Source organism: Giraffa tippelskirchi, chromosome 3 (genome assembly GCF_054371585.1).
Source record: "Giraffa tippelskirchi isolate mGirTip1 chromosome 3, T2T-mGirTip1v1.2.pri, whole genome shotgun sequence".
NCBI lineage: Eukaryota > Metazoa > Chordata > Mammalia > Artiodactyla > Giraffidae > Giraffa > Giraffa tippelskirchi.
Genome location: NC_137277.1, coordinates 6,795,078 through 6,817,052, shown reverse-complemented (window position 1 = coordinate 6,817,052; position 21,975 = coordinate 6,795,078). Strand labels below are relative to the sequence as shown.

Here is a 21,975-nt window from a genome sequence, read left to right as displayed (position 1 = left end):
GTTGATAAATCCTAGTCCCTAAACGTATCTGTTGACATGGATGAACCTAAGAGGATTCTCAGGGAAGGCAAGTGGCCAGAAAGGAATTGTGGGACTCAGAAAGGACCCCTCGCTCTCACCAGGCCGCGGAGCCCGATGAGACAGGTCAGAAAAAGGGGAACCAAATGAGTGGATGCCCGGAATGCGAGTACGGGGAGGGGTGGACAAGAAAGATGCTGGAGAGGACTGGCTTTGAAACTGTGGGCCTAGTGATGGCGTGGGGACCGAGGGCGAGGATGGGGCGGGGGACGGAGGCTGGGAGGGTTGCGGGCCCGGGGGGTGAGGGGGGTGCGCTGGGTGTAAATGGGAGAGACCGAGGGGGGATAACGCTCCCACGCAGAAGGCGCCCGGTACAGCTGAGAAGGGCGTGGGGGTGGATCCGCGGGCCAGGCCCCCGGACCGCGAGGGGAACGCGCGGCGCGGGAGCGGCAGGTGCGGGGGGCGGGGTCTGGGGGCGGGGCCGACGCCGGGCCGGCGGGCGGGGCGCGCGGCTCGGCTCCTGCGAGAGCCGCGGGGACCGCGGGGCTGGAGCTGGATACTGAACCGGGGCCTGGGCGGGAGTCGGGGCCAGGCCGGAACGGGCTCCTACGAAATGGGGTCGGCCGACTCCAAGCTGAACTTCCGAAAGGCGGTGATCCAGCTCACCACCAAGACGCAGGTGCGCCCCGGGCCCCTGCCTCCCCACCCACCTGCCGGGCTGGGGGCTGGGCGGGGCTGGCGCGGGGGAGGGGGGCGGCTGCAAGAACTTGGCTCGCCGGGGTCTGGGGGGATCAGCTGGCCAGGAGGGTGACGCCGCAGCCAGGGCCGGAGCGAGACCCCTGGGCCTGTACCCCAGGGCTCCATCCCCTAGTCCCCCACCCCCAGCCTTCTCTCCCGGGAACATCCCTATTTCCCGCAGCTGCTGCTGCCACCTTAGGCTGACGTGTGCCTACTCCCCAGGCCGGCGTCGCCGCTGTCCGCCCCGCTGTCGGCCCCCTCATCGCCCCTCCAGCCCCGCAATCTCCAGCCTCTCCCCACCCCCACCCACCCAAACACCTCCTCTTCTCCCTGCCCCTCGGTGCCGGCGATCCGGGAGGCACAGACCCGGTTGACTCAATACAAACAAAGCCGACGGGCGCCCTCCCAGATCGGGGAAACAGCTGGTGCGCGGCGGCGGCCTCGCTGGGCCGGGTGGATGCCCACGGCCAGAGAAGGCCTAGGTCTTGATGGGAACACGCAGAGTGGGGGACAGCGCTGCAGCCTGGCCAGGGGAGCTGTTCCCAGGCCCATGGAGTCCAGATTCCCAGCTGGGGACCACTGCTCCAGGGGCTCCCCTTTCCAGGCCCTGCGGTGGAGGTGGCTGTGTTTGCTGCTACCCCGTGTTCTCTGGGGCAGGGCTAAGAACTGTCCAGGCTGCCCCTGGACTAGGTAGGTGCTGTGGGGTCTGGGGGTACCGGTCCATGCTTGCATAGTCCCCTGAGCCCGCAAGTGGCACCAAAGCCAACTCCTTGCCCCCAAGACAAGGGCTGGCCCCAGCAAGGCTATCTCCCTGCCCACCCCTCTCTTCTCACTCCTTGAGCCAGGCCTCTCTGGCCAAAGAGATGCCCACCTCTGCCTCCCCAGGTCCCTCACTTTCGAGGGAGTCAGGACCTGCTGCCAGCGGGGAATTTCCTTCTACCTGCACCCCCAGGGCTCTCTCATGCTCTCAGCAAGTAAAGTAGGTTCAAGGAAGCCATTTCCCCCACAACCAGCTGGTTGCAGCTCCAGGGGCCAGACCTCTGGTCCCACACTCTCTGGTTCCCACATGAGAAAGGTCAGGAGCCCGGCACACCCAGGGCCTCTGTAGGGTCCAGCCCCAGCTGAGAGGCATTTGATAGAAACCAGGCCTTGCTAATCGCCCCTGCCCCCAAGGCTCCTGGCTGTTTCTGGCATTTGGCTCTCTTGGCCTGGGGCTTCTAGATCTGAGGGTGGCAGGTGGGCCTGCCTCTCGGTGGGGGGCCACAGGGAGGGGAAGAGAGGGAGGCCTCCACATTTACCTGTCTGGGGAGGAGAACACCTTGTTGCTACCGGCTGTAGGTTCTGCAGCCAGGGTCTCTGCCAGGCCAGCAGGACCGGCTCAGCTGGGTCCCAAAGGATTCCTACAGGCTTGGGCCCCCTCCGCATATCACACTGGGCCTCCCTCCTTCCCTGGCTGTGGCCCTATGACAGGGTGGGCTGAGGAGCTGCTGTCTCGTTTCCCAGATGGGGACAGTGAGCTGACTTTGGACAGGCTGGAGCCAGAGACCAGCCTGAGTCTCTCTGGGAGAGCCCTGGGGCCCTGCAGGTGAGAGGGGACCTGGGCTGCCTGGAGGGAGAGACCCTCAGGGCCTGAAGCCACGGACCCTGTGCAGTGACCTGGTTCAGACAGCTCGGGAGTCAGGGCCAAACCCCAGATGGTTGTTCCAGACCTTGGCACCCAGTGTCCCGAAGGAGATTCAGGCCAGTTGTCCCCAGGGTGTCCTCTTGTCCCAGGGCCTCTGTGATCACAGGGTTTTGCAGACAAGCCAACCTAGCACCTTTTCCCCGTGGCCTGGGCCCAAGCTGGTTGGCTTTCCTGGCCTTCCTGTGCTGTATCCTGTTTTCTTCCTGCCTCGGTCTAGGCCCGACCCTGGTCCTGAGGCCGGCAGCTTTGGCTGTTGCCCAAGCCTTTCCCGGTGTGGGTGGGGCCCTGGAGGGGCATATTCCTGGACCCGGGACCCTCTCCTCGATCCTTTCCTTTTGGAGATTCTCTGTCGTAGGCCAGAGGATACCTGGTGGGTCCGTGTGCACACGTGTGCACATGTATGAGTGTGCGAATGCTGTGGTGACACAGTCCTTCAGTACAGGTTACCCTTGGCAGGCTAGACCACAGCTGGTCCTTCCCTTCTCCTCCCAGAGAGGTTCAACAGATGCAGCTGGTCCTCCAGGCTGGTGGGCGTCTGGCCTGAGCAGGTCCTGGCAAAGCTACACTAAGAATATCTGGTTTCCCTCCAGGGTAGCTCAGTCCCTGTGCCCCTGGCAGCATGGGCCTGCCCACCTCCACCAAAAATACTCTTTTTAAAGAAACTAGCTTGGATTTTAGAAGCTTCTTTGTGTTGGGTGGGGCTGGAATAACTGAGGCAGGAACTAAGCTCTGTCCCCCCCACCCGACTCAAAAGTTCCAGCGAACCTGGCCAGTACCTATAGCATCAAGCTAGCCTCCCCTGGTCTGGTCACCAAATTGAAGTATCCGAGCCACAGCTGGGACCCGGAGAAGAGGTCCAAGTTGGGGTGGGGGGGGTGAAAGTCATTAGTCCTGAAGTTCAAGGCCAGCTCCCAGAGCTGGGACTTCCCTCTGCTTCAGAGCTGGGCTGCCCTGGGGCCTCTCAAGTTCCCTCCTAAGACTCTCTCCTCATTCTTAATTCAGTCCCCAGGTGACACTTGCCTGTTGAACTCGGTCAGAGGTCAAGTGCACTCGATGAGTTTCTGTCCCTTTAAGCTTAAAGGGTAGTGGCTACATGGGAGGAGGAGAAAAATGGCTTCCCAGAGGTGCTCTCAGATGCGGGGCATGGGGGGGAGGGCGGGGAGTTGGGGCTCTGCATGTGTTCCGAGAGGCTCCTTCCCCACTTCCACCTGGTCACCCACACTGGGGCGTGCTTCCCTGGACCCCAGAGAGGGTCGGAGGGCAAGAGGACCAGCCAGCTGCAGCCCCAGGGTGCAGGCTTTGGTCTTTGTCCCTCTCCCCCAGCTAACTTGCTCTACCAGTTCTGGGACCCAGGGTGTCCTGGTGCCAGGCCAGCCCTGAAAGCCACAGGCTGCCCTGTGCCTCAGCGGGCGGCCTTGTTGGGGAGTGGGCTGGGGTAAACTGGACCCTGGGGAGGCTTGTACCCAGCCTTGTGCTCAGCTCTACCCAGTGAAGGGGCTGAAGGGAATCTCTGGGACAGATTACAGCCTTTAGCTGAACAAATACTGCCCGAGCATCTGCCATATGCCTCAAGTGCATGGTCCGGGAGAGGGGCTGGTGGAGGGATGGGGCCTCCAGGCAAGTGTGGAGTCAGGCCTGTGATGAGTGACTGGCGGTTGGGGAGCAGGCTTCCAAGGTGGGATCGAGCCCACTGGTAGAAACTCTGGGAGACTTCTTGGAAGAAGTGGCTTTAGAGAACAGAATTTTTATTTTAAAATATTTTTTCTATTTGGCTTCACCGCATAGCATGTGGGATTTTAGTTCCCTGACCAGGGACCAAATCTGCGCCCCCTGCATTGGAAGTGCGGAGTTTTAACCACTGGATCTCCAGGGAAGTCCCAACAGAATTATTATTATTTTTTTAATTCGGCTCTTTCAAACAAGGCAAAAGTCTAATTTGATTGGAGCAGCCTGGAAAGGTCTCTTGCAGGAAGTGCTATTCAGAAGGGTAAGAGGACCTTGGTTGACTCTCAAACAGATGAACATTCAAAAGAAAAAAATAGCAATACATGCATATACAGAAGAATATAAACAAACAAACAAAAAGCCACCCCACAAGATAATTGCTATTGCCACTTTGTCATTTTCTTCGGAGAAGGCAATGGCACCCCACTCCAGTACTCTTGCCTGGAAAATCCCATGGATGGAGGAGCCTGGTAGGCTGCAGTCCATGGGGTTGCTAGGAGTCGGACACGACTGAGCAACTTCACTTTCACTTTTCACTTTCATGCACTGGAGAAGGAAATGGCAACCCACTCCAGTATTCTTGCCTGGAGAATACCAGGGATGGCGGAGCCTGATGGGCTTCCATCTGTGGGGTCGCACAGAGTCGGACACGACTGAAGCGACTTAGCAGCAGCAGCAGCAGCAATAGTCTAGGCTTTTATTCCTCTATAATTTTACAAAAAATCATGATCATCCTCTAGTTAGTTTTATATCTTCTCTTTTCTACATAACATTGTACCACGAGCATTTTCCATTCATTCGCATTCTTTGAAGACACGATTCTGATGGCTGCATAATATTGCATTGTAGGACTATGTCTTAATTTTATTTTGGCTGAGTCGTGGTATGCAGGATCTTAGTTCCCTGACCAAAGATTGACCCCATTCCCCCTGTAGTGGAAGTACAGAGTCCTAACCACTGGACTGCCAGGTAATTTCTTGAGGAGGACATGGTAACACACTCCAATATTCTTGCCTGGAGAATTCTGTGGACAGAGGAGCCTGGCGGGCTACAGTCCATAGGGTTGCAAAGAGTCAGACACGACTGAAGTGACTTAGTAGCAGCAGCAGCAACTTTTTAAGCATTCCCCAATTGTTGGCTATTTAGGTTGATTCCAGCTTTTCACTGTTATCAACTCTTCAGTAAACATTCTCATACCTGCATATCTCAGATCATTTTCTTAGGAAAGACTTCTAGAAGTGGGTTCATGATTCAGATTGGTTGTTCATATGGCTGACTATATGACTTAAAAGGCATAAGTGTATTGAAGGCACGTTGCCTCGGTAGGTCTGGTCGGACTTTGGACAGTGCTGGGTGGGGTGGGCATGCGGGGAAGAGGAGATGGTCTGTGCAAAGGCGACCAGAAAATATGGCAGGACTGTGTTGCTGGGATCGTGAATCCACGTGTGCCTGTGTACGCATCCATGTGCACGTGTGTGTTTGTTGTGTGTCCGTGTGTGTGTCTGTGTGCCCAGGTGTGTGCTTGTAGGTGTTTAGGTGTGATCTTGGCTGACTGTCCGGCCGAGGTCTGGACTCAGCAGGCAATAAGGAGCCCTAAGCGTCTTTGTTGAGGGAGCAGTGCCTTCGGTGCTGTGCTTTGAATGCTGGCTGGGGGCAGTGTGGAGGCAGGATTGAGGGGGTAAATTTGGAAGGGGAGCCCTGGCAAGAGTGGCCTGAGCTGCAGCGCCAGTGGTGGGTACCGAGAAGAGCAGAAGTGGTCAGAGAGCCGGGGGGTGACTCCTTTAGATTTGCCACTAGGCTGGTGTACCGGGTGAGGGTGGAGGCTAGGATGGAGGGGGCAGCCTGCATGACTAGAAGTGGGCACATGTCCCCTTGGCTTCTTCCCAGGGGGAGGGGCACAGCCTGGCTCTGGTCCCTGGGCACGTGACTTATGGGTGTGGCCTGGGGAGGCCCCCAGGTGGGGAAGACCTACCAAAGGGGGATGGTGAGTTACTGGGGGTCACAAGTCTCTTGGGGACTGGGTTGGGCTCTGGCTACTGAACTCAGTGCCAGCCGATCCCTGACCATCTGTGTCAAGTGTCCCAGCCTGCCTGTGCCAAGCAGGACTCATGGCCACTGAAGGATGTCTCCATGGGGGAAGACTCCTGGGCACCAGCAGGAATGGAGGAGGGGGCTTCCCTTTCCGGGGCTCCCTTGGTTCCAGAATTGGGCACACTGTGGGCCTGCTGGCAAGAGATCGTTCGACTCTGGACACTCGGTCTCCCTGCAGCCTGTGGAAGCCACCGATGATGCCTTCTGGGACCAGTTCTGGGCGGACACGGCCACCTCGGTGCAGGATGTCTTTGCGCTGGTGCCGGCAGCGGAGATCCGGGCGGTGCGAGAGGAGTCACCCTCCAACCTGGCCACTCTGTGCTACAAGGTGAGGGGTGCCTGGCCCCTTGCTGTCACCCCCACCTGAGCCATTCCCCACAATCCCAAGGAGGCTGGAGCTGGCCCAGCCCTGTGGTCCAACAGGGCCGGCACCCAGGACATCCCCACCCAGTCGAGGTGGCCCCAAGGCTTCACCGCCTTCTCCCCCCGGGCTGGGCTCTGCGGGGAAGCGCTGGTGGCACTTGCCACAGGTCAGCTCGTCTAGCTCACCTTGTGTGGTTGGTGGGCTTCCCTGGTGGCTCAGTGGTAAAGAATCCGCCTGCCAATGCAGGAGACAGCGCAATTTGATCTTCTGGGTCAGGAAGGTCCCCTGGAGAAAGAAATGGCAACCCACTCCAGTGTTCTTGCTGGGAAGTCCCATGGGCAGAGGAGCCTGGCGGGCTACAGTCCGTGGGGTCGCAAAGAGCCGGACACGACTGAGCATGAGTGCAAGTGTGGTTGGTACTGTCAGTGTTGCCATTTTACAGATGAGGAAACTGAGGCTGGTCACTTAGCAAGGTCTCAGCCAGTGAGTGGTGGGCTGGGTCCCGCTCCCGGATGCCTCAGGCTGCTCCCTAGCCCATGTCCTGTCCCCCCGGGGCTTACTGACCCTGTCTGGAGGGGTGGCCCTGCAGGTTGGCCCCGCTTCCCTCCCCCTCTGAAGCCCGCGGTGCCCAGCCTGACCCCAGGGGCCAGGGCCTCATCCCCCCTGCCCCCCGCCTCTCTGCCCATTCCCACAGGCAGTCGAGAAGCTGGTGCAGGGAGCTGAGAGCGGCTGCCACTCAGAGAAGGAGAGGCAGATCGTGCTGAACTGCAGCCGCCTGCTCACCCGTGTGCTGCCCTACATCTTTGAGGACCCTGACTGGAGGGGCTTCTTCTGGTCCACAGTGCCCGGGGCCGGGCGAGGAGGGGTCTGTGGGCCTGGCTGGGACTTTGGGGGGCGGGGAGAGGTGGGGCTGTGGTGGACAGAGGAAGAAAGCTGTAGGACTGGCCACCTTCCTCCAAACCTCTTCTGGGGTTTGGGAAGGGCCGGGGGAGGGGGGTCAACTCCTCCTCAAGTCCTGGGTTTCTCTCCCATCGGGGTCCCTACCCCTGCAGCTGGGCCCTCCCCCGGCTCACCCCACTCCCTCCCTGGGCTTCTGTCCAGGCAACTGGGGGTGCACGGTGTTGGGTGGGCAGGCCCAGTGATTCTCAGCAGGGCTGAGGGTCTCAAGTTTAGGGGGCTCACCCAGCTCCTCCCAGTCAGTGGAGAGGCCTCCTGACTGCTCCCAGCCCTGCTCCCCACTGTCTCCCTTCTGCCTTGGGAGGTTTGGGGGTGATTGGGGTCCACTGCCTATTCCTTCTCCCCCTGCTTCCTCTCTCCCTCTGCCGTGGGTGCCTGCCTGGGCCGACCCTGTCCTCCACCCGCTCCCCAAGTCCTGGGGCTGCCTCTCCTTGGCCAGTCACTACTGAGGGGCCTCCCGGGGCCATGTCCCAAGCAGGGAGAGGATGATGACGAGAACGCCCGGCCCCTGGCTGAGTCCCTGCTCCTGGCCATCGCTGACCTGCTCTTCTGCCCAGACTTCACCGTGCAGAGCCACCGGAGGAGCGCTGTGGTGAGCCCCAGCCCCCACCCCAGCCCAAGAGGGCTCTGTCCCCAGGCTAGGGCCAGTTGAAGTTCCCTGGGGCAGGGACTGCCCTGGGAGGGCCAGGCTGCCTGGTACGCATGGTCCCAAGAGAGGGTGGCGGCTGGCACGGCTGGAGGGGAGCCAGCTGGTACAGGCCCTGCCCTCTGTATCCGGGAGGCAGGGCACAAGCACCCATTGTCTTGGCCTGGGCCGCGGTGGGGAGTGGGGCTGGCACACTGGAGGCCTGGCCCCTCACTTCCCGGGGGCAGTGGACTGGGCCTTGAGGGTTGTCCACCCCGCACGCCCACACACCATGAGGGGCCCCCAATTCCTCTCTGCTCACTGCCTGTCTCTCTTCCTGTCTCACACTGGACTGAGCAAGCACCAGACTGAAGGAAAATGAGCTTTCCTAGCACCTGGGGTGCTTTGAGAGTCTGTCTTTAGGAGAATATGAGGGTCTTTGCCCCCCCCAAGGACAGTGGGGGCGCTGATCTCTCCCTAAACCTGTCCCCAGGACTCGGCAGAGGACATTCACTCCCTGGACAGCTGTGAATACATCTGGGAGGCTGGCGTGGGCTTTGCTCACTCTCCCCAGCCCAACTACATCCACGACATGAATCGGTGAGCTTGTTCGGGCTGGACCCCAGGCCTAGCCCCCTGCACAGCTCAGAGAGGGAGCCATGTGTGGGGGTCTTCCAAAGAGACCCTTTGCTTCCCTGGTGGCTTCAATGGTAAAGAATCCGCCTGCAATGCAGGATACCTGGGTTCGATCCTTGAGTCTGGAAGATCCCCTGGAGAAGCAAATGGCAACCCACTCCAGTATTCTTGCCTGGAGAATCCCATGGACAGAGGAGCCTGGCGGGTACAGTCCATGGAGTTGCAAAGTCTGATAAGACCTAGGGACTAAACAGTAACAAAGGAGACCCTGCCCGCTGGTGACCCAGCTCCAGCCTCAGGGATAAAACGGAGTCACTTCTTTTCATGGGCCTCAGCGAGAGCTGGAGGGGTGGGTGGGGGCGTGCCCTCCTCCAGGGGAACTGGGAACCTCAGGATAGGCTGTCTCCTGTTCTCTCTGCCCAAGGATGGAGCTGCTGAAACTGCTGCTGACTTGCTTCTCCGAGGCCATGTACCTGCCCCCAGCTCTGGACAGCAGCAGCATCAATCCGTGGGTGCAGTTTTTTTGTTCCACAGAAAACAGGTGAGGGGCCCCTGGCCTGCCTTTACATCTCCCCACCTCCTGCTTGAGCAGCCGGGCGCTGAGGCCATTTGCTGGCGAATGTCTTATTTGACGGAGAAGGCAATGGCACCCCACTCCAGTACTCTTGCCTGGAAAATCCCATGGACGGAGGAGCCTGGTAGGCTGCGGTCCATGGGGTCGCTGGGAGTCGGACACGACTGAGCAACTTCACTTTCACTTTTCCCTTTCATGCACTGGAGAAGGAAATGGCAACCCACTCCAGTATTCTTGCCTGGAGAATCCTAGGGACGGCGGAGCCTGGTGAGCTGCCGTCTATGGGGTCGCACAGAGTCGGACACGACTGAAGCGACTTAGCAGCAGCAGCAGCAGCAGTCTTATTTGAGGGGGCACGCTGCCCCCTGGTGGTGATGACCTATAACAACAGCCGCACCTTACACCGGCACGGTCCCTATTGGGGGCCCTGGGTGACCGGTGCCTGGGTCTTCCATCTAGAGTGCTGTCCACATATGCAGTTTAAACATTTCTAGTAGCAGCATGTAAAAAGTTAAAAAGAAACAGGTGAAACTAATTTTAATAATGTATTTATTTTAACCCAATATGTTGGAAACATCAGTATTTGAGGTGTAATCACTAAACACAGTTATTGAAATGTTTTGCATTCACTTTTTATCTGGTGTGTAGTTTACGTTTACGGCACATCTCACTTTGGACCAGCCACATGTTAACCTGTCCTTAGCTACATGTAGCTTGTATTGGACAGTTTGTTTGATTTTGGCTGTGCTGTGTGGCCTTGCAGGATCTTAGCTCCCCGACCAGGCATTGAACCACAGCAGTGAAAGCACCAAGTCCTAGCCAGGGAATTTCCTGGGCAGTGCAGTTTAAATGGCGGGTGGGTAGGGGTGTGATGAATACTCTGAAGAATGGGGAGGCCTGGCCCACGTGGGGGCACTTAAGGGCTCTGGGGAGCCTATGAGTTCGTGGAGGTGTCATGTGGCAGGACTGCATACTTACAGCAGGTCTGGATGCTCCAGCTGTGCAGCTCCTATTGTGCCCCGGGGCTGTACTGGCAACACAGGGTTAGTGCCTCTAAGTGTCCTGGTTTACCCTCTTCCAGACTCTGACTCCCACGTGACATGCCCCATCTTCAGGTTTTTCAGCCCTTCCGCCCAACCTCACCCCCGGCACAACCCCCAGAGGTAGAGAGAATCCAGGTGACTCCCCCCACCAGGCAGTCAAAAGCTGGCCAGGGTTTCCTTCCTCCCCAGACTTATCAGGCAAGCGGCCACCTTTGCCACTTGATGAACCTCCCTGGGTCTCATCTTCCTCATCTGTAAGGTGAGGAGCTTGACCTCTGACACCTCACAAATCTCTGAATGGAGGAGGCCTTCTGTGGCCTGGCAGCAGGGGGGTGGGGCATTTGCTTCCCGCCTTCCCTGTGGGCCTCCAACCCTTCTCTGAGGCCCCGAGGGAGGGCATCTGCCCTGCAGAAACCTCAGAGGCATGTCCTTTATGCATTTATCCAAGCCCACAGATTATACAGCGTCGAGAGTGAACTCTGGGGAATTCTCCAGTGGTCCAGAGGTTAGGACTCTGCACTTCCAGTGCAGGGGGCGCGTGTTCGAGCCCTGGTGGAAGTAAGATTCCACATGCCACGGTGCAACCGAAAAAAAAAAAAAGTGAACCCTGATGTAAACTGTGGGCTTTGGTTGACAGTGATGTGTTGATGTCAGCTCATCAGTTGTAACAAAGATGTACCACCTGGTGGGGGATGTGGATGGTGGTGGAGACCGTGCCTGTGTCGGGGTAGGGAATCTGTGGGAAATCTCTACCTTCCCCTCAGTTTTACTATGAACCTAAAACTGCTCTAAAAAAATAAAGTATTTTTTAGGGCCTTCCTGGGAAGTCCAGTGGTTAAGACTGCACTGCCAGTGCAGGGGGATGAAGGTTCATCCCTGGTTGGGGAACTAAGATCCCAGCTGCAGCGTGTGGAGCAGTCACACACACACACACAAAATCTAAGTGGTGTGGACATGATATTCTACAAAGAGCCCCTCAGGACTGGCCATCCCTCTCTTGGTAATGAATTCCTTCTGGCCCCCAACCACCCCGGCCAGGGTCCCAGATGCAGGCAAGGAGGGGGGAGTGGCCTCTCCCAGGAAGGAGGGGGATGAACTCCCGGGGCTGCTCCCTGGCCCCCAGACCACAGCCTGGCACTGAGACACGGGGGTGAGTTGTCGTCCTGGCGGACCCGCCCAGCCGGGCCGCGGCCGCGAGGGGGCGGTGGGCGGAGTCCCTGAAGCCCCGCCCCTCCTGCGCAGACACGCCCTGCCCCTGTTCACCTCGCTCCTGAACACCGTGTGTGCCTATGACCCTGTGGGCTACGGGATCCCCTACAACCACCTGCTCTTCTCCGACTACCGGGAACCCCTGGTGGAGGAAGCGGCCCAGGTGCTCATTGTCACCTTGGACCACGACAGCGCCACTAGCGCCAGCCCCACCGTGGACGGCACCACCACGGGCACCGCCATGGACGATGCCGACGTGAGCATGGGAGAGGGTGGGCCCCGCCAGGCTGTGTGCGGGTGGTACCCCCTCCAGCAGCCCGGGCAAGGGATACCCGGCGGGCACCTCGTGGGGGTGTCTGGGGTCAGAGCGGGCACTGCCACCTAGGCCTGGGGTAGGGCTTGGGGGTGGTGGTGAGGACACCTGCTGAGACCTGGTTCCACCTTCCGCAGCCTCCAGGGCCCGAGAACCTGTTTGTGAACTACCTGTCCCGCATCCATCGAGAGGAGGTGAGTTGAACGATGCTCTTGCTCTGGCGGCTTGGTTTTTTTTTTTTTAATTTTTAAGTAAATAATTTTTTGGCCGCGCTGGGCCTCCCTTGCTGTGCTCCGGCTTTCTCTACTTGCAGTGAGCAGTGGCTGCTGTTTGTTGCGGTGCACCGGCTTCTCATTGCCGTGGCTTTCCTTGCTGTGGCGCACCGGCTCTAGGCACGCCGGCTTCGGTAGTCGCTGCACACGGACCCAGTGGCGGCGGTGCACCGGCTTAGTTGCTCCATGGCGTATAGGATCTTCCCAGACCAGGGGTCGAACCCATGTTCCCTGCTTTGGCAGGTGGATTCCCATCCACTGTGCCACCAGGGAAGTCCTCCCGTGGGTTCTTGATGCCCACAAAGGTTGTGACCTTGCAGGGGGTGAGAGGAAGCAGATAAGATTGGGGGTAGGGAGAGTTCTGACCCCTACCTGAAGGAACCATGATCCCCGTGGACTCGGGGTTGGACCACAAGGGTCTTGAGCTTCAGAAAAGGGCTGATGGCCTCAACTGGGGAGGGTAGCCGGGAAGACTTGCCGGAGGAGGTGGCTCTGATGGTGGGTTTGGTAGAGGAATTGCAGTGGACGGAAAGGCCAGTCAGACCTGGGTTCCTGTGTCTTGTGACCTTCGGGGAGGTTGTTGTGCCCCCTAGACTCTAACATCTGCAGCTGTGACGTGAGGACAGGAACCGCGTCCTTGCCTCCTAGTGAGGATTGGCTGAGAGCACTGTCCGAATAGTAGGTGCTCAGTGATGGACAGCTCTTCTAGAACAGACTGTTCCTCACGTGTGACAGGGTGCTGGGAAGGGGCGGGAGGATTGCAACTGTCCACAAGGACTCCAGGTGGGCAGGAGCCCAGTGTGTGCGTGAGGGGGTCACAGAGTAGATGGGGAGCCTGTCATCTGATGGAGGAGTAAGCTCTCTAGACCTTCCCTGGACCCAGCTTCTGAGGGGCTAACCCCAGGACAGCCGTTGATGACCCTGGAATCTGGGCCCCTCTGGCTCTGAAGGTGGGAATCAGGCTCCTGGGTGGTGGAGTGAGAGGAGGCATTTATGGGGGGCCTGGCCAGGAAGCCGGGACTACAGGGAGCTGGACTGGACAGGTCCCTGCTCTTCCCCCACCCAGGACTTCCAGTTCATCCTCAAGGGCATAGCCCGGCTGCTCTCCAACCCCCTGCTCCAGACCTACCTGCCCAACTCGACCAAGAAGATCCAATTCCATCAGGAGTTGCTGGTCCTCTTCTGGAAGCTCTGCGACTTCAACAAGGTGGGCCGGTCACCGTGGCGGTGCGGGGGCGCGGGCTGGCCGGCAGTGGTCCGCCCCTGGGATGCGGAGGGCATCTAGGGAGACTCCTGGGAGGGGCGGGGCAGAACTGCCCCTCCCCTGACCCCGCCCACCCGCCTCCGCTTCCCCCCCACCAGAAATTCCTCTTCTTCGTGCTGAAGAGCAGTGACGTTCTGGACATTCTGGTTCCCATCCTCTACTTCCTCAACGATGCTCGAGCCGATCAGTGTAAGGCTGGGGAGGGCTTGGGATCCCTGGCGGGGAGGCTCCTCGCCGAGGGGCAGCTGCGGCCAGTCTGTCCTGCCTCCCAGCAGCTCGGGCCCTGTGCCCTGACCTCCCGGGAAGGGCTTCTCCCCCACCCCACACACACCCCAAGATGGGTCCCTGTCCCAGGCTCCCTTCCTCCCCGCCCTACCCAGCGAGGTGACTCTCCCACGCCCCGCGCTGCAGCTCGGGTGGGCCTGATGCACATCGGTGTCTTCATCCTGCTGCTTCTGAGCGGGGAGCGGAACTTCGGGGTGCGGCTGAACAAGCCCTACTCTGTGCGCGTGCCCATGGATATCCCGGTCTTCACCGGCACCCACGCCGACCTGCTCATCGTGGTAAGTCAGGGGGGGACCTGGAAGTCTGGGGGTGACGTGCCCTCGGCCTAGACTGGAGGCCGCGGGGACCCCGTGGCTGACCCTCTGCTCCCCGCGTAGGTTTTCCACAAGATCATTACCAGCGGGCACCAGCGGCTGCAGCCCCTCTTCGACTGTCTGCTCACCATCGTGGTCAACGGTAGGGGAGGTGACCAGGGCGCGCCTTTCCCACGATCACCACCAGGGGGCGCCAGGCCACAGGCTGACCTGCCACGGGCTCCCTGGTTCAAACCTGCTGGGTCCAATAGAAATATTAACGTAAGGGCAGCTAAGTGCCTATAGGGCTTCCCAGGTGGTGCAGAGGTAAAGAGCCCATCTGCCAGTTCAGGAAACGCAGGAGACTCGGGTTTGATCCCTGGGTTGGGAAGATCCCCTGCAGAAGGGAATGGCAACCCACTCCAGTACTCTTGCCTGAGAATTCCATGGACAGAGGAGCCTGGCGGGCTGCAGTCCATGGGGTCGCAAAGAGTTGGACACAACTGAGCACATAACACAACAACAGCAGACAAAGTACCTACTGGTCAGTTTTCTTCCTTCCTTCCTTCTCTCTCTCTTTCATTTTTTTCCCCTTTTTTCTTTCTTAATTTTTTGACTGCACTGCAAAGCCTGTGGGATCCTATTTCCTCAACTAGGGCTCAAAACTGGGCCTTCCATCACTGGCTCCATCCCACAGATCTTACCTGAGAATGCATTTGTGGACAAGACAGCCACCGACCCTGCCTCATCCTGATGAGGGAGAAAGATACGAGGCAAGATCGGTCTATGACAGATCAGTCTGTGACGTCAAGCCGTGTGCATCCTTGCGTCTCTGACTCCCCCTTCACAGGCTGTGCAGAAAATCCGTATATAATTATATGTGGAATATCAGCTTGATAGTCTACTTAAACATTTTTTTTTTTTTAATTTTTGTTTTGGCTGTACTGCATGGCTTGCAATATCTTAGTTCCCCAACCAGGGATGGAACCCAGAGCCCCTGCGGTGGGAGCTCAGAGTCCAAACTGTTGGGCCACCAGGGAATTCCCAGCTTGGTTTTCTAGAAAGATGTAATGATCCTGAGTTTGTATCCGTGCCCATTACTTTATAACTGGGCAATTCTGGGCAAGTTTATGAACCTCTCTGAACCTCAGTTTTCTCATCTGCAAAATGGGAATGGTCTCTGTATCTACCTCCCTATCAGGTTTGAGGAGGAGTAGGGGAGATGGAGTGTGTGAGTGGCTTTGTAAACAACACGGCTGTCCACAGGGGCGGGGCCGAGGTGGAGCCCTGAGGCTCTGCGGGAGGCATGGCCAGTGTGGCCTTGGCCTCTGGGGCTTGGTCTTCCTGACTTTTGGGGGGGACTTGCCAGGCAGGGGGCAGGGAGGATGTGGGAGCAGGAGCCCTGTGTCCCTCCCGGGCCCGGGGTGTGCAGCCTGGTTGGTGGGGCCCCAGAAGTAAGCCGACCCCTCCCCTGTAGTGTCCCCCTACCTCAAGAGCCTGTCCATGGTGGCCGCCAACAAGCTGTTGCACCTGCTGGAGGCCTTCTCCACCACCTGGTTCCTCTTCTCTGCTGCCCAGAACCACCATCTGGTGTTCTTCCTCCTGGAAGTCTTCAACAACATCATCCAGTACCAGTTTGATGGTGAGGTGCCAGCCCAAGCCCCTGGCCTGGCCGTGGGGAGGGGGGGAACTGGAGTGGGCAGTGGGCGAGGACTCCTTCCCATCCGAGGAGGACACAGCCCTCTGATTCCCAGTTTGTTTGTCCTGCGTGCATTTATTGAGTGCCTGCTGTATACCAAGCCCTGGGGCTGGTGAGGGGATTCAGTGGGAAACCAAGCAGAGTGCCTCCTGCCCCGTGGAACTTGCAGCTGGGGAGGGAGGCATGGAGGGGGACTCTAAACAGATGGTCACCCAGACAAACAGGTCATCTTAAGTCTGATGGGAGGGAAGTTCACGGTGTCATGGGCCTGCTGGGTGTCAGAGATGCTGGGCTGCCTGGTGTCAGTTAGGGCCTTGCCACTTAGCTCTTAGGGGAGGAGGAGAAGGAGGCAACAGAGGATGAGATGGTTGGATGGCATCATGACTCAAAGAACACAAGTTTGAGCAAACTCCAGGAGATGATGAGGGACAGGGAAGCCTTGTGTGCTGCAGTCCCTGGGGTCACAAAGAGTCAGACACAACTTAGCAACTGAACAACAACAATGGATATGCTTTTGATGATATCTGGTAATCAGACATTGCGTTAAGTGCTAGGCTGATGGAGATCAATAGGATACATTCTCATCCTTGAAAAGCTCTAGTGTTTAGAGGAGGCAGACATGTACACATGTAACTAAAATATAACCCTTTTTTCTATGATGTGGTGGTTTAGTTGCCAAGTCACATCCAACTCTTGCAACCCCATGGATTGTAGCCCACCAGGCTCCTCTGTCCATGGGATTCACCAGGCAAGAATACTGGAGTGGGTTGCCATTTCCTTCTCCATTTTTCTATAATAAAATTATATGTATTTGGGGTTAACATATGCACACTACTAAATATAAAATAGATAAGCAGCACGGACCTATTGTATAGCTTAGGATTGTTGTTGTTTAGTTGCTGACTTGTGTCCCTGATGCTGGGAAAGATTGAGGGCAGGGAAAGAAGGGGGCGACAGAGGATGAGGTGGTTGGATGGCATCACCGACTCAATGGACATGAGTTTGAGCAAGCTCTGGGAGATGGTGAAGGACAGGAAAGTCAGGCGTGCTGCAGTCCATGGGGTCGCAGAGAGTCAGACGTGACTGAGCGATGAACAACAACAATGAACATTTAGCTCTGTGACTGTGCACACATCAGCTCCCTGAGCCTCAGTTTCTTCATCTGTAAGATGATCATAATAATAGTCCTAAGTCGCTATCTCAGAGGGCGTTGGGAAGATTAAGTGAAATAATACAAGAAAACACTTAGCACTTGGCTGTGACTTAAATATTAGCAGTTGTTATTATTTCCAGAATAAGTAATATTTGCACTAATTGATCAGGGATGAAGGGCTTCCCTGGTGGCTCAGATGGTAAAGAATCCACCTGCCAGTGCAGGAGACCTGGGTTTGATCCCTGGGCCAGGAAGATCCCCGGGAGAAGGAAATGGCATCCCACTCCAGTATTCTTGCCTGGAGAATCCCACGGATAGAGGAGCCTGGTGGGGAGTCCATGAGGTCACAAGAGAGTCGAACACAACTGAGTGACTGACACTAACTCATCAGGGATGAATGGGGTGGGGACAGTAGACACGGAGGGAGCACAGTCTACACAGAGACGATGGGGTGAGATGTGGACATGGAGCAGGGTGGTGGGAGGCAGGGACCGAGGTGGGGGGGCGAACGGGGGGACGGCAGGGCACTGAAGGCCCAGAAAGCATTCCTGTCTCCCTCGGAGCTGAGGGTGTTCAGCGTGGGCACACGCCGCATGGTCCTTCCTCCCGGTGACCTGGCTTGGGGGACCATCAAAATATTGAACAGCTGGCTTAGTGGGACCCTGACATGCTTTGCCAGGTGTTGCCCCTTCGTGCTGGGTGGCGAGAGGGTCCTCCGGGTACCAGGGAGGGGCAGAGGTGAGCTCAGCTCAGAAGCTCTTTCCCTGATCGGTAGCATCCTGGAGTAGCCTCAGCCTGCCCACCGCCCCTCCACCCCCAGCACCAACCCTGCCCACACTCTCTTCTGTGCCCTTTGCTGTCGCCTCCCCCGGGGTAGACACCCCTCTTGTCCTCCAAGCTCCCCTGTCTCCCAGGAAGCCGCTCTGGTGGAGGGGATGGCGAGGGGGCCTTGCTGAGACACCCCCCACCCCCCCACCGCCCACAGGCAACTCCAATCTGGTCTATGCCATCATCCGGAAGCGCAGCATCTTCCACCAGCTGGCCAACCTGCCCACCGACCCGCCGGCCATCCACAAGGCGCTGCAGCGGCGCCGCCGGCCGCCTGAGCCCTTGTCCCGCACGGGCTCGCAGGAGGGCGCTTCCATGGAGGGGTCCCGCCCCGCCGCGCCCGCCGAGCCGGGCACCCTCAAGACCAGCCTGGTGGCCACCCCAGGTCCGGTGCTGATGGCTTGCGGGGGTCTGTGGAAAGTGACAGCAAGGGTTGGGGTGGAGGTATCGGGGGAGCCCATAGGGGCTAGCTTGGTGGAGGGACCGGGCCTCCGTGCTGGATGGCGGGGGGTCGGACACAGCATCTCTAAAGTGGAGAGAGGCCGGAGACTTGTGGGGCAGGGCTGTGCAGAGGCGTTCAAGGAGGGGCGCTGGGGCAGGAGTCCTAACTGCCCCCCGCAACCCCCAGGCATTGACAAGCTGACGGAGAAATCCCAGGTGTCGGAGGATGGCACCCTGCGGTCCCTGGAGTCTGCGCCCCAGCAGAGCTCGGCAGACGACAGTCCAGCCTCGGAGGTGGGCCCCGGGGACTCGCGGCGGGGGCGGGGCTGGGCGTTTTCCCATCCTCCTTGGTCTCTGAAATGCGGGCCAGGCCAGGGCACCCTGGGGTCCCCTGCTGCAGAGGGCCAGGGACCAGGTGCTCAGGGCATTGAGGGTGACCCTGCTGACTCTCTGCTGCAGGGGTGGGGGCTCTCTTTCACAGACCCCTCCCTCGTTTATTGGTCACGGGCTCAAGCCCTTGGCCTTCAGTCTTCTCATCCATCACCCTTATCAAGGCTGGGCTGGCCTTTACCCCGTCTGCCCAGTCAGCCCCTGGCCCTAAACCTGTCATCAGGCTGGGCTGGGTCGGGCAGGGCCTGGGGCCCAGGGCAAAGGGTGCTGGGCTGGACCATCCCCTCCTTTGGGAGGGGGCCCTCTCCCCCAGCATGGGCCAGGCAGAGACCTCCTTGCCCTCCGGGTCCCAGGCTGTGGGAGGGACTGTTCGAGGACCTGATGGCCTGCCCTCCACCCCCATCCGTACCCTCTCCCGCCGTCCCTCACTCTCATTCCTTCTCGGGGACCAGGAGCCCAGCCAGGGTTGGCGGGAGCAGCGGCGACTGTCCAGCGCATCGGCCAGTGGGCAGTGGAGCCCGACGTCGGAGTGGGTGAGGGTGGGGCAGATGGCATAAGGCGTGTGTTGGTGGGGGATCCGGGGCTCCTGGCTCAGGAAAGGCTTGGATGGGAATGGGTCCAATTCCAAGGACTGGCCTGGGGTCAGGTTTGGGGTCAGTCCTTTCTCGTGACCTTGGCCTCTCTGGCTTGGTTGCTTCCTCTGTCTACACTGTCCAGAGCTGGTTCCCCAGCAGGGTTAAGGTACAGCTGTCCACAGCCCTTTCTCAATAAATCACCCTTCCCAGCTTCCTTCCTTGCATCACGTGCTCACTCCCTTACTTATTTCCTGACATCACCACTAATTGTATTTGCACGGGGATACTAAATGTCCCAGCCTCATCACTCTATCGTGAGGATCAAAGGGGATTTTTTTCTGGCACACGGTACACGCTCCATGAGAGGCCGCAGCCCCTGCCACGAACAGCAGTCACTGTTCACGGGCCCTGCCCGGTTGCCAGGCCCTTGCTGTGATGAACCAGGATGCTTTCTGCCTTGGGGAGCCCATGGTTCCAGGTCAGGGGTCGGGTCTGTGCCAGAGCCTCTGGGGGACTGCTTTGCCAGCCGAGGAACCCCGGTCCCTCACCCAGGTCCTTTCCTGGAAGTCGAAGCTGCCGCTGCAAACCATCATGAGGCTGCTCCAGGTGCTGGTTCCCCAGGTGGAGAAGATCTGCATTGACAAGTGAGGCTCGGGGCGTGGCCGGGCAGGTGGGCTCTGGGGGCCAGCCCAGGCCGGGGCCGGGGCCGGGAGCATGGGTGAGCCCCCTGCTTCCCTTGACCTTCAGAGTGGGCACACTGGAGACCCCCGTCTCCCTGGCAGGGGCCTGACGGACGAGTCGGAGATCCTGCGGTTCCTGCAGCACGGCACCCTGGTGGGGCTGCTGCCCGTGCCCCACCCCATCCTCATCCGCAAGTACCAGGCCAACTCGGGCACGGCCATGTGGTTCCGCACCTACATGTGGGGCGTCATCTACCTGAGGTGGGCCCCTGGGGGCTGCTAGGGGGCTGCTGTCCCCCCTGAGGGTCAGTCTCAGGTAGTGGGGTTGATGTCAAGACCGTCCACCAGGGTGGTCTTGTCTGGTGCGGGGTGGGCACCCACTGCCCGGGGCGGTGGGGAACACCAGGGTGGGAGGAGGACAGCCCAGTTCCTCCCCTGTCTTTTCCTCGAGGCCGCCGGCCCCGGGTGACCGTTGACTCGCTCCGCAGGAATGTGGACCCACCTGTCTGGTACGACACGGATGTGAAGCTGTTTGAGATCCAGCGGGTGTGAAGATGGAAGCCTGCAAGGGGCAGGGGCCAGGGGAGGGCAGGGGCCCTGGGTCCCCAGTGCTGACCCCCGATGCCCCACTCTGAGCTTTAAATGACTGCAATCAGGGCTGGGAGCTTGAGTGGCCGAGTCCTGGGTGGCAGGCCCCAGAGGCCCCCTGTGGCTGGGTTGGTGGGGACCCACCCTGCCCCCCGCCTGCAGGCTGGACTCGCAGGAACCTTCTGTCTCTGGGGCTGCAGCACGCCCCCCCCCCGCCCCCAGAGCTCCCATCTCTCTCTGGCTGCCCTTCAGGACCTGTTTCTAAGCTGACCCTCAGTGCCCGCCTGGCTTCTGAGCTGCCCAGTCCTGGAGGGCACCAGGTTGCTGTGCCCTAACGGGCTGCCCACAACGAAGTCTTGGGCCGTCATTCCTGGAGGCGCCTCCAAGGGTGGGAGGAACCTTTCCAAGCCTCCTACCCCGAAACCACCTGGTCCAGCCCCTGTCCGCTATTGGGAGTCCGGGAAGAAGGGTGGCCAGGATGCTCATGGAGGGGACTGGGGGCGGATGGACGCCAAGAGCCAGGCTAGAGGACCTCATGCTTGTTAGGGTTTGGAATGGGGTGTTGAGTGTCTCCTGTTGTATTTTTCCGAGTCAAGGGATGTAGCCTGCCTGGCTCTTACACAGAAAGGGGATGGGGGTGGGGAAGCTGCCGATCAGCCCTCCCTCTCCTTTCCCACGACCTGGATGTTTGGTGGGGAGAGGGAGACCGGGAGGCCACCCCTCCCTCCTCTTGGTTCTGGCCTCTGGGTCTCCCTCACCCCGCCTGGGTCAGTACAATCTTTGCTCTGTACAATCGGCCTCTTTACATAATAAAACCCCCCTCTCCAGGCCCTGCGTCCTTGTGCTTGGAGGGGAGGCAGGGCGGTCAGTCCATGGCTCTTGTTTTCAGGGACGCTGGGGCTCCACCTGCCAGGGTCAGGCCCAGAGGGCCCTCGGCACACGACCAGCATCCATCATTTCCTTGGGTGAGGAAGTGGAGGGTTGGGCTCCCCTGGCCGTGGTGCCCCCAGAGAAAGAGCTCACATAGGAGAGGCGAAGGGTCTGCCTCCCAGCCTCCTGCATGGGGCTCTGCTGGCCACCCTGGGGGTCCCTGGGACTCTAGCCCCGTGCTCACCAGCACCCACCCAGCGTCATGGGGTACAAGCGGGCCTGCAGGGGCGGAGCTGCCTCCCCAGGCCTTGCCCCAGGCCTCACCCTGGGCACAGCTCACTGTTTGCACTAGGCTCAGGGAGATGGACAGGCTGGCAGTGCCCGCCCTCCCCGCCCAAAGGCTCAGAGGACCCAGCAGCTGGGGAAAGTCCCCCAGGGCTGTGTCCTGGGGAAGAGGGGGGCTGGCGAGGGGTGGGAGGATGCGGAAGCCCCAGCCTCTCTCTTCCCCTCTCCTGCTGTGGATCAGACAAGGGGAGGACCAGACAAAGGGTTTAGGCTCCTCCTGGCCCAGAAATAGGACTGTCCCAGCCCCATGGCCCCGCCCAGGAGGACTGTCCCTTCCCACTGTACGTGGAATGGCAGCTCTGTCCCCGGGACCAA

General features: G+C 59.3%; 1 protein-coding gene across 3 annotated transcripts; it reads left to right on the top strand.

The window, feature by feature from the left end:
• The first annotated feature begins 475 nt into the window (after positions 1–475).
• HID1 (HID1 domain containing) lies at positions 476–21,313 on the top strand. Of its 3 annotated transcripts, none has more exons than XM_081575191.1 (19): positions 476–697; positions 6,435–6,584; positions 7,315–7,485; positions 8,056–8,169; positions 8,696–8,802; positions 9,263–9,379; positions 11,698–11,920; positions 12,115–12,171; positions 13,316–13,456; positions 13,612–13,702; positions 13,925–14,076; positions 14,176–14,254; positions 15,569–15,733; positions 17,929–18,156; positions 18,400–18,506; positions 19,055–19,135; positions 19,730–19,821; positions 19,960–20,118; positions 20,346–21,313. In XM_081575191.1, the coding sequence occupies exons 1-19, from the start codon at positions 632–634 to the stop codon at positions 20,407–20,409; spliced, it is 2,364 nt and encodes a 787-aa protein (XP_081431317.1). In that variant the 5' UTR covers positions 476–631; the 3' UTR covers positions 20,410–21,313. The 3 variants fall into 3 exon arrangements, 2 of the variants coding, with proteins under 2 accessions (XP_081431317.1, XP_081431316.1); XR_014078385.1 differs by having other exon boundaries at positions 490–697; positions 19,925–20,118; XM_081575190.1 differs by having other exon boundaries at positions 497–697; positions 8,053–8,169.
• Positions 21,314–21,975: the final 662 nt, after the last annotated feature.

Bases quoted from the DNA above. Each gene is read 5' to 3' on its own strand.
- HID1 (XM_081575190.1), top strand. From the start codon at position 632: ATGGGGTCGGCCGACTCCAAGCTGAACTTCCGAAAGGCGGTGATCCAG. The intron at 13,703-13,924 runs GTAAGGCTGGGG...CCCGCGCTGCAG, and splicing joins CGATGCTCGAGCCGATCAGT to CTCGGGTGGGCCTGATGCAC. The intron at 14,077-14,175 runs GTAAGTCAGGGG...CTCCCCGCGTAG, and splicing joins ACGCCGACCTGCTCATCGTG to GTTTTCCACAAGATCATTAC.